The sequence below is a fragment of the Saccostrea cucullata genome, unplaced genomic scaffold (genome assembly GCF_032062105.1).
Source record: "Saccostrea cucullata isolate Sc308-1 unplaced genomic scaffold, CSIRO_AGI_Scuc_v1 ctg62, whole genome shotgun sequence".
In the NCBI taxonomy this organism is placed as follows: Eukaryota; Metazoa; Mollusca; class Bivalvia; order Ostreida; family Ostreidae; genus Saccostrea; species Saccostrea cuccullata.
Genome location: NW_026937804.1, coordinates 665734 through 677500, shown reverse-complemented (window position 1 = coordinate 677500; position 11767 = coordinate 665734). Strand labels below are relative to the sequence as shown.

Below are 11767 nucleotides of genomic sequence, written 5' to 3'. Positions count from 1 at the left end.
GTGAACATACAGGTTGTGCTTTTCATGTATTGCGTGTGTAGTTATAATTTTGACTAGCCCGACGGGCTACCTCCATGCAGAAATTCACTAGCCCGACCCCAAAAAGTGGTAGCCCCGGGTGTCGGGCGATGCTAATTGCACACCCCTGATACTGTATATAAATGTTATAATCCAACTTTCGTCTTTGTTGCAATAAAAAGGATCATTCTTTGAATTTGAAGTTTCCAATATTTTCAGTGGTTGGACTTAAACTTCAAATTATGATGCGGCATGGTAAACAGCATACTATGAAACTTTGTAAAAGAGGTCAATTTTTCTTTTTTCTTACTAAAAAAAGTTAGTTGGAAAATTATAAAAATAAAGACTGAAACTTTAAAATTTGATAATTCTAACCTTCCAATATGCCCTTTTTTGTAGTTTCATTATCATTTTCCTGGGTAATTAGTTATTTTCTTTTTATTCAATAATCCTTCCAAAAACTCATCACTCATTTTCACGCATTGCTATGAATATACTGTAAGTACAAAAGTATTCCTAGCTCCATGTACCTACAAACTTACCCTCATTTTATCAATGATGAGATTAGTGCCCAGGATGTTGTACATTTTCTCAGGTTGACTAGCCTTCAGTTTTTCTGCCCATGTTGTTTTACCCGAGGCAGGAAGCCCAATCATCATAATCACCTAAACATTTCAAAAGAAAGAAATGTTGTATCCGTTGGGTTTTTAAAAAATATTTCTTTAGACCAATTAACATCAATGTTTGATCCTATCAAGAAATTACAGTAAAACTCGTTTAGTACAAACACGGATATTGCGAATTCACAGACATAGCGAAGTCATCTTGGATCCCCAGCTTTATAAATTAAATGAATTTCTTATACGGTTATAAAGAATTACGGATATAGCAAAGTAATTTCATAGGTCCCAGTGACTTCGTTATAACCGAGTTTTGCTGTATCACACTTCACACGAGTACAATTCATAAAATTTTCAGCTGTTGATTCCTAATGCCCACCTAGAGAGCACTACTTTTAAGCAAGTTACAGAGCAAAAATATTCCCTTCTTGAAGGGAGAAAAATCTGTTACTTGAACTTTGTAATGTTTAGTTATTTGTGGGCTAAATGAGTAGGATGTCCAGAAAGCTGACGAGTTCACAATGTACGAACTATCTGGACACTGTTCAGCTTTGGTCTGACTTTATATGACACTGACCTCACACTCCTCCTTTTTAGCGGGCGGTGTTGTACCCCGGACCCTGTCCTCCAGAGGCACTTTACCAATAAATGTGAACTCCTCCTTCAGGGGAAACCAGGGCTCTTCCTAGTAACATTAAAAATAAACTATTTACATGTGATTTTAGGTGATATTCTCGTTAAACTTCAATTTTTCAGGAAAAAAAATTGTGTTAAGTTTTAGAATATATGTGTATATAACATGTGTAAGCATTACTTGGTAATATTCTGCTTTACACTTGATACTAACCAATGCCCCAAAATTGCACTCAAATGCCACATTCTTTGTCAGAATGTGAGGAAATAATGCCTCCTCTAATTTGGATTTCTCAACTGGAAAACAAACTCCAAGATCATCTCCATTTTTAGCATAAGAGATGAAGATTTCAGAGGGGTCCATTTCATAGTCCTGAAAAAGCCCATAATGGAAATGTTACACATTTTGTATGAAATGTTAAATAAAACTGACAATATTTGTAAAAATCAAATATATGTGCCTAAAGGTCCTTAATTAGTTTTAAACATACATGTACACTGTACATGGCAGTTTATTTAGGCACTGCTCAACATGACTTAAATCATGATCAACTGCTAAGTCAACTGATTTACATACATATGAAAGAAATTTATGCATACCAAATATGCAGTGATAACATCCCCTTCACTGAATTGTTGTCCATAGTCAACGAACTTGCATTCAGTAGCTGCCTTTCCTGTTCCCCCATATCCAAAGGAATTGGCTTCTTCTCCTAAAATGATATAATATACAGTGTGAAATATTTATCAGAATTTGTAAATATTTCAACAAACTGCAATACAACGTGCAATACAATGAAACAGAACAATTTAAATGGAAGAGTTATTTTCCTGAATTTTAAGACTATAAACTTGTTACATATCAATAATTATTAAAACAAACATCTTTCATTGCATATATATCAGGGCTCGACATTAACTTTTTTTCCTACTTGTCCATTCGGACAAGTGACGAAGACATTAACTTGTCCGAATCTCAACTTCACTTGTCCGAAAATTTCCAATAAAGTTCAATAGTTTCAACTTGAAAATTAAAATTAAGTCCATTTTATTTACACATGTCATGCGCTTGATTGATCCTTGATGTTATTGATAAATACCTGTACAACAGACACATAAAACGAAATTTAATTTAGGCTTTCTGTCCTGACAATAACGTAAATGTCCACAATGTCAACATCAAACAATATTCACACTTCGGTTCGTATCTTCCAAGACTTTTCATTTTAGTATGCAATTAGTGAACTTCGATCCCGATCCCGATCGAATGTGAACACAATATTAATATAGCGATACATATCGGGATCGAAGTTAGGATTTTATGTACAGCTTCCGTCTTGAGACTACCGATTTAGCTTTCAACAGTCGTTCTTTTTATTATTTAGAGACCCCTTTGCATTAAAATGCACTTGTCCAATCGGACAAGTGCCCAGCAATATTCACTTGTCCGAATTTATTTTTCATTGGTACCGGACAATCGGACAAGTGTTAATGTCGAGCCCTGTATATGTTAATATAACACTTTAAGTTAGTTTCCTTTGTGCATAAAAAGAATGAATTTGATTCACTTTATAATTGCAACATAAAAAGCTCATCCTATACTGATACACAAACATATGATATATCTACAAGTTTCATTTATTTTATTTGGAAATTTATCAACTAATATATTTATAAATTTAAATGGCTCTCGACTTAGGAATCAGAATTAAGTTCGTTTGATTTGTTAGTTGATATTTTTCTGGAAGTGCTTTAAAAAAGAAATGAAAGTGTTTTTCAGCAATATTTAAGAAAAACACAATTTTATCATTTTATTTTATGTTTAATAATGTAATATTTGAATCATTGGTTTTCTGCAATTCTAGAATTTTAATAAAGTAACATATTTCTTAAAATTTTTATCCTTTTCAAAAAGACTGAATGTTAAGTACAAATATTTTGATTTGGTGAAGTTTATAATAACTATTTTGATTGGTCTGGTGAAGTTTATAATTAATATTTTGATTGGTCTGTTTAAGTTTATATCAAATATTTGGATTGGTTTGGTGAGGTTCTGGTAGACCTGTTTACCTAGCTGCATAGATGATGAATTGGTTGACCAGCCCACTCGGAGGACATTGGGATGGATCTCGTCAGCGGGGAGGTGGCTCACGTCACAGTTCTCCAGCAACTGAAACAAACAAACAATATAATCACACAGTTTTATCATTTTATATGTATATAAACCCCACCCCAACCCCTTCCCAAAATATCAAAATTCAAAGCAATCAATAACAACACACTATTATGTCTGTATTACACATAAGACAGTACTTTGATGATACGCAATCATGACCTCTCATTTCCTTGTGAATATGAGAAAAACCAATTGTCTGATTATGATGCATTCACTTACTTTAACTTCAAAAGCCACTTTTCCGGCTTTGACTCCATAGTTAGCTCTTACTCCAGTCCACATCATGGCAAAACCCCCTTCAGTGAATGGCGCAGCAGACAAATTACCTTCCTCTGTTTTCAGGCTCAAATCAGAATTGACTACAAGATAAACACCATATATATTTATTTTAAATGATTTCCAACAATAGTATGAAAAGTGTTAAAGTTTTCAAAATATTTCTGAAAATGTGGACAATTAAGAAAGTTTATAATAACAGGTAACATATTTAGTAACACACTGTATTGGCCCTACATCTGTCCAGTATGATTAGGAACTTAAAAATTACAGGTAACATATTTAGTAACACACTGTATTGGCCTTACATCTGTCCAGTATGATTAGGACGTTTACAATTACAGGTAACATATTTAGAAACACGCTGTATTGGCCTTACATCTGTCCAGAATTATTAGGAAGTTTATAATTACAGGTAACATATTTAGTTGAGTAACACATTGTATTGGCCTTAAATCTGTCCAGTATGATTAGGACATTTATAATTACAGGTAACATATTTAGTAACACACTGTATTGGCCTTACATCTGTACAGTATGATTAGGACGTTTATAATTACAGGTAACATATTTAGTAACACACTGTATTGGCCTTACATCTGTCCAGTATGATTAGGACGTTTATAATTACAGGTAACATATTTAGTAACACACTGTATTGGCCTTACATCTGTACAGTATGATTAGGACGTTTATAATTACAGGTAACATATTTAGTAACACACTGTATTGGCCTTACATCTGTCCAGTATAACATCAGTAGAAGACTCCCAGGAATCGTCCTCCATCTCCACTTTTTTGGGACTGTAAGCTCGCCTGCAGGTTAAGAAACTCATTAAACAGAAGTTAAACCTAATTAAAATTGTTATGTCTGAAATCAGTCAATTAAGATTTAATTCAATAAATTTCTGGGATGAACACATTTTTTGACCCCTCCTGTATTATATACAGTGACCTACCTTCTTTCCCTGGACCTGGATCGTGATCGGGACCTATACCGATCCTCCCTGGAGTGGTGCCTCTCATGAGAACGACTCCTTGACCTCTTCCTACCATGCCTCTTACCATCTACAATTAGGGCACATTCCAAATCATTCTTTTGGAGTTTTCACATTTCCATAACATTCATTGTGCAATATTATTTTATGAATATATAGCTATATTTTTTAAGATTCAAGTTTCCATAAAGTCCCATGCATCAAATCAAAAAATTTTGGCATATAATTCCATTAAAAAGCCTTAATTTCTAGATTTACCATCATCAGACAATTGCTCCACAGTTGTCATCTCTTCATCAGTTTCTTTCTTTACATCTACACCATTGGCTGTCTCTGCCTCCTCCTTTTTCACTACCTCTGCCTCCTCCTGTTTCACTGCCCCTGCCTCCTCCTGTTTCACTGCCTCACTCTCTGTTGCCATGGGTTCTTCATTTGTTTTGGTTGGCTCCTTGTCAGTTGTCTTCGGTTCAGCTTTGACAGACTCTGGTTGGGCCTGGATTGGTTCAGAAGCCTGTGCTGGTGCTTCCTCAGCCTTAACACTTTCCTCAGTGGGTGCCACTTTTTCTGCTGTATCTGATGCCACTTTTTCTACTGTATCTGATTCTTGCTCCTCAGCTGGTGCCTAAAAGTTTTTTGTACATTAAAAATCAAATTTCTTCAAAATTTATCTTTGTGAATTGGATGACTATACAAAACGTTCAAATATTTTAATAATATTGACCAATGAACCCACTTTAATGATGAAGCTCATTCCTCAAATTGTAAATAAAGCAAAATGAGAAGGGACAGAAAATTTTAATCTACACATTTACTATGAATAATCCAGAGTCCTAAATGACATAGATGGCTGTAAATTAAGGAAAACCACTGAGAAAATAAATGAATATTTTCCTAAAATGGATTTCTTTTTTCAAGACTAGTTTGGTTAAAATAGTCCCGGTGGTGCTTGTAAAGCAGTTGAAAATGTGAAAAGTTTACAGATGGACGGACAAATGGACAACAGATTATCTTAAAAGCTTTCAGATCAGGTGAGCTAATAAAAAACATGTTCTGTTCTGTACAATTTCAAAAAGGTTTTTAAAAATAAATTCAGATGTAATTTTCAATGCAAGTCCTTTTGACCTAGGACTTATTTTGAATGTGATGAGGACTTTTTAATGACAAGAAAATTAAGATATGTGTATTACTTTTACTAATTATTTCCCTGAAAATATTCAATTCTCAGGAAGTAGAAATGTAAAATTGTACAAATAAAAAAAATCATACCTCCGCTGATACTTCAGGTGTTTCTTGTGCTGGTGCATTTTCTGTCTGAAAATTGAAAGAATAAATTTTAGATTTTTGTTTTGAATATAAATTCCAAGAAGCAGCTATAGGTGTAAAGTGGTTTTTGCAGCTTTTGCAGCCAGTATTATGAGAAGGTTGCATACTTGATCATTTTTGGTGGGAGACTCCTGGGAGGTACTGTCATCTAGTGTTGATGCCTCTTGCGATTCATCGGCGACAGAATCAACAGACTCGTCAGCAACTATAAACAACAAAGGTCAAGGTTATTAATGTTAGCAAACAATTCTCGACAAATACATATACATTTGATTAACGAAACGTAATCGGCAAAATTTTACCGTTCTACAATTGTGTATGCTGTGTACATACCCGATCCTCCTTTTTCCTCATTTAATGCCTTTTTTAAACGCTTGACCAACACCGGTTTTGTTCCTTTGGTGTCTAACCCACGCGACTTCAATTCCTCGCGCAATTCGGCAACTTTAAGCTTGTTTGGATCGATATCGCTCATCTTCCTCTACCCAAACTGCTACAAGTTGTATGAAATGATATAATTTAAACGTGCTATTCCATATATTACGTAGTTTAAGCGTGCTTTGGAAATTCACATCCACACAGTTTCAAAATGGCGGCAAGCGGACGCACATGCACGGGTAACTCTATTTTTACGAATGCGGTCTAAAATTATCAAAACGAAAAAATTAATATTCAAACATAAAGAGACATTTAGAATATCACGTAAAACATTTTTGACACTGTTAGTGTATTACATATTTATCTGCCATTTATGTGATATATGTATATGTGCTTTGCCATCTAATTAAATACAAATACAAATACTTTATTGGCACAAACACAATTACACAATTAAATCAGGGACCTATATACAAACTAGTGATGTGGGTCCCTGATTAAAATCAGATATTCGGTGCCCCCTTTTAACGATATGTCGCCTCGTAAACGACATGTCGTGAATAAAGGAGCATCGAGGATCTGATTTTAATCAGATTTTTTGCTTTGCATGATAAATTTTTAAACAACATACAACCAGTCAGCCAAGCAATCAATATCAGTCACATGCCTTTACATTGCTTTAAAAAAAACTTGGTCACTTAAAAAAATTGGAAGCATGGTTAAAAATAAAAAAATATAAATATAAGAAACACAATATCATTTGTTAGAGTTCCATTGCTTTTAAATAGGACATAAAGTTGGTACTTTATCAAATAGTTTATAATATCCCTCGGGCGTTATTAAAGAACAAAATACGGTATTGGCCAAAAAATGCCGGATGTCAGACATGCTCCGTTCAAAACATTTTAAAGAGCTTAGATTTTTAGAATTAAATGATATATAATTTATATACCTGACTCAAAAGTATGCATTGGAAAAATAACGCTCAATACTGTACCTTTTATAGCAGAACGTCGAGATTTTACGAAGAATTTTGACGCGACGTCATACGTTTAACGTGTAGTAAGCGTTATCCGAAAACCCTAACTAACTCGCCAGGTCAAGTAGGAACAACTTAATTTCTTTAATTTTTACTTAAAATAAACTGTGTTGATTTATTAATACTCATTGTTGTTTTTTTTTTTTTTATTTATTTATTAGCATTATTATATACTTACAATGTAATCATCCACGAAGGTATCTCCGCTTTAGTTGATGAGAATTGTTAAAAGTCTAACAGAGGAACGTGGAGAAAAAGGAAAATAAACTATTTTCTTTTTGATATTTGCTTTCATTTTATTGCAGTGATTATACGCTCTAAATAATTTTTTAGCTATTTCTCTAAAATAAATTGAGAAAAATTTCTATATCTATGGAATGCCATATACGACAGCCAACTGCTTACTGCCAACTGCTGACTGCTTACTGCCAACTCTCAGCTGCTTACTGCCAACTGCCACACATATTTGAAGAAATTTTATTTTTATATTGATATTTATGTAAATTTAAAAAAAACCTCGCGGATCTATAGAACATTTTTTCCAAGAGGGTCACTCTGGTAAAAAAAAAAATCCAACCCAGAAATTTCTTGACAAGAAAAAATAAGAAAAGTCCTTTCCTATATGTGAAAATTTATTTCGGCCGGGGAGAGGGGGTTCTTATGCATCATACCTTCATGTGTATGACATTGTTCATACCAACTTAACACGAATCCACATTTTCGGTTGGGGAGGGGGTGGGGTTCTAATGTCCCTTTTAGTTGATTTATTTTATACATTAAATAACTTTTCGTTCGTTTAGTCTGTGCATTAAATAACTTTGCAAATTTCAGAAGGGTGTTCCGGACCCCTCTCTCTAGATCTATGCAAGTAAAACATATTTTATTTGTACAAACAAAGAGATATAAATGTTTGATCGGCGTTTTCTAAGTGGAGGGTCCAAGGTCAGCTATACCGGTAGTTCGTTTAGTTTATTTAACGTATGACTGTACAAATTTTAAATGCCCCCCCCCTCCCCCGATCTATGCATGTGAAACATTATAACACACAGAGATATACATCTTAATTTGAGGAAATTTTTAACTATAGAATATAATGGAAAACAAAATTTTATTTTCAAAACATCCTTCTCTGCGAAACGACAAATCTTTTTTATTAATATTCTCTCTTCAAAGGTTTTGTTGTCTCCGGGAGAGGAGGGGGGGGGGCTTCTTTAAAGATTAAAAGCAGAAAATAGTCATTTTATTACCTATTTCAAATAGGAAAACAAATTTAAAAAAATAAACAATGTACTTTATCAACCGCATATATTGAATATTTCATAAGATAAAACATATTAGTCATTTTATTCAATTCATTTTTATCAGGGTGACCCCCTTGGAAAAAAATGTCCTGGATCCGTGTTTTTTTTGTTTTTTTTTTGTTAAAAATTCATATAAATATCAATACAGATATAAAATTTATTCAAATATATGTGGCAGTTGGCAGTAAGCAGCTGACAGTTGGCAGTAAGCAGTTGGCTGTCGTATATGGCATTCCATATATATCAGATCTAGTGAAAAAAAAATGTACTGATAAAAAAAAATCGATGTTTCCCGGCACCAAATAAGTTCAATTCTAAAGAATATGGAATATGTAAGGTGCAAGAACAGAAAACTCAGATGTCAAGATAAATATTATTTATATTACATATAATTACTGGAACAGTACTAGTAGTATAGATGACTATGGTTATAATTAATGTACAGTAGAAACCCCCCCTCTAATGGTCAATTTTGCTAATAAACTTATAAAGACATTAAATTATATAAATAGGAATGCGAGGTATTTCGATCCCGATTAAAAAAATATCTTTTTAAAATCGAATGATGGGTACATGAAAACCGATTGTTTTCTGTGATATACAATGTATTCATTTATATCCTGCTTGGTGACAGAGGAATACTTAAAATTTAAATATAACACCACCACCCACCCCACCCCAATCGAGTTTAATGAGTTCTTATCATTTATATATGCCTTTCACAAATATCTTTTTTAATAACACATGTAAAATAATATTTGATAAGACTGAAAATGAATTATCAGTAAATGTTTTGATTCAAAAGTTTTTTGTTTTTTTTTTTTTTTGGGGGGGGGGGGGGGGAGTTATAAATCGGACTTTCAGTACAGACTGAATAACATAACAGGCATTCTTTCAATTCGTTTAAAAAGTTTTAAAAACCTGTTCGGAAATTATTATTGGTTAGTATTCAGCTGATTACTCTTCTCGTTTCACACTTGAAAGGCTTTCTACATTTTTATTTAAGTCCGTGTAAATACTCAGAGTCATTTGTTTATATGTTTACATATTCAATACATGTTGACAATTACGTCGCATATAATCGCTCATGGATTATTTCGCAGAATCCTCACCTTCTAGCAGCCAATGACAAATATTCATTCCAAATTCCAAATGTTTTTATTTCAAGTTTTTGCCTATTAATATTATGATCAAAATACGCTTGAGTTGCTAGTATCACTTTCCTTTTTTTTTTCATTTCTCGCAAAATGTCTTTGCCTAGTAGAGAATGTAGCTATTTAAAAATAAAAAAAATAAAATAAAAACTTCCTTATGTCTTTACTTTTCTGACAATTGAACGTGATATACGAGGTACGTATGATTCTTGCAATAAACAAAAAGAATCGAATGGGCTTATTTACAATACAATACACACAGGTATTTCCTACATGTATATGTAAAGGATATACTAAACATGTAAAATGTATTGGTCCATAAAAAGTAATTTTAGTCATTTTCCACAGGAATTAATGTTAATAAAGGAAGCAAAAAAAAAAAAAAACCAAAAAAACCAAAAAAAAAAAAACACTAACAACCTACATGAAGTAAATACATCATTTCATTATGTCAGCACTTCATAACTTGAAGTAAAAAATTCATTATGTGAAGTGATAATGTATTTACATTGTGTTAAAACTTTATTACGTGAAATGAATGTTTCTTTACATCATTTCATTTCTTTAATATGTGAGGTCAAAATTGCATTACGTCAAGCAAATTGTGTTTTATAATTAAACTTATCATTACATGAAGTCAAAAATCTATTCCTTTTTGAGAGTGTATATTTCTATTATATCAAAGCATATTATTACGTGATATGGATTTATCTTTATTTTACGACGAGAGCATCATGATGTGAGGTGAACACATCTTACCTTCATGTCAGTGCTTTATACGTGGTGAAAAAAGTGTATAACATAATGTGAACATATCTTTATATCATATCAACACTTTATTACATTATGTCAAAACTCCATACCGTGATGTAGATATATTATAACGTTATGTCAACTCTTTCTTCTGTGATCTAAAAATATCTTTATATTGTGTTAACTCTTTATCACGTTGATTCCAAAAGTGCATTACCTGATGTAAAAATACATTTACATTATCTCAAATCTGTATATCTAGTATACAATGAATGTTGACGACCGTGTTTTAAAGACTGTTAAGAGGGGGGGGGGGGGGGGGTCCTGATTGATTAGGAAGAATTATACACGCACAAAATATCAGCCCCCCTCTCTTTTCCCAGACATAACTTTACTGTAGAAAATGTAAAGTTCATTGAAAGTACAGCCCCTTCATCCACTTTTTGTTGAAGTATAGTCAACTGAGGGCAATGTAGTATAGCTGAAAAAAAATTAGGACTGACCGAAGTTTGCCCCCCCTCCCCGAAATAGGATTTTCGGGTTGGACAATCTTTTTTGGGCTTATCAAGTTTTTTCGGGCAAATTAATATTTTTTCTGGCTGAACTCCCCTTTCAAAAAGATGCTACGTCACTGGAATTAGAATTTTTTTCAACCATTCTAGGGCCAGAATTCTATTACAAAAATCTACCAGTCCCTCATCTAAATCAGTTGAATATGCCTTAGTAAGCATGCATGGGTACATGTCAGTGGCGGATATGGGAATCTTGAACAAGGAAGGGGGACGGTATATGGTTGGCATAGGCGTCGGAACCGGCTTAGCCCCCTCCCATTTTCTTTCCACAGATAGACTTAGTATAGACATTGAACATCGCTGCGTAGGTTAAGCCCCCCCCCCACTTTCCACAGACACGTTAATTGTAGTTTAGGTTAAAATAATGTGGAAAGTGGTGTTGTTTGGAAAAAATTTTGCTAATGAAGTTCGAACCTAACCCCCCCCTTCTTTTTGCTTGTCAGTTTTTTTATGAAGGTTTAAAAAAAAATTCTTACACTTAGCCCCCCCCCCCACTTTCAGTTTGCTTCCGACGCCAATGGTTGGA

The 11767-nt window shown here is 33.4% G+C and overlaps 2 protein-coding genes across 3 annotated transcripts in view; one reads left to right on the top strand and one right to left on the bottom strand.

Annotated features, from left to right (window-relative positions):
- Window positions 1-6671, bottom strand: part of LOC134248883 (heterogeneous nuclear ribonucleoprotein U-like) — a 12947-nt gene extending 6276 nt beyond the window's left edge. For both annotated transcript variants that reach the window (XM_062731279.1, XM_062731280.1), the window contains exons 1-12: window positions 6378-6671; window positions 6152-6249; window positions 5988-6032; window positions 4980-5343; window positions 4683-4791; window positions 4463-4539; window positions 3667-3806; window positions 3342-3441; window positions 1872-1984; window positions 1486-1644; window positions 1216-1323; window positions 561-683 (exon numbers count right to left, since the gene is read on the bottom strand). In XM_062731279.1, coding sequence (XP_062587263.1) covers window positions 561-683; window positions 1216-1323; window positions 1486-1644; window positions 1872-1984; window positions 3342-3441; window positions 3667-3806; window positions 4463-4539; window positions 4683-4791; window positions 4980-5343; window positions 5988-6032; window positions 6152-6249; window positions 6378-6519 — 1578 coding nt within the window. In that variant the 5' untranslated portion in view covers window positions 6520-6671. The remainder of the gene's footprint in view (window positions 1-560; window positions 684-1215; window positions 1324-1485; window positions 1645-1871; window positions 1985-3341; window positions 3442-3666; window positions 3807-4462; window positions 4540-4682; window positions 4792-4979; window positions 5344-5987; window positions 6033-6151; window positions 6250-6377) is intronic.
- LOC134248885 (leucine-rich repeat-containing protein 57-like) overlaps window positions 1-11767 on the top strand; it is a 99466-nt gene that overhangs the window by 66745 nt on the left and 20954 nt on the right. The window lies entirely within an intron of this gene.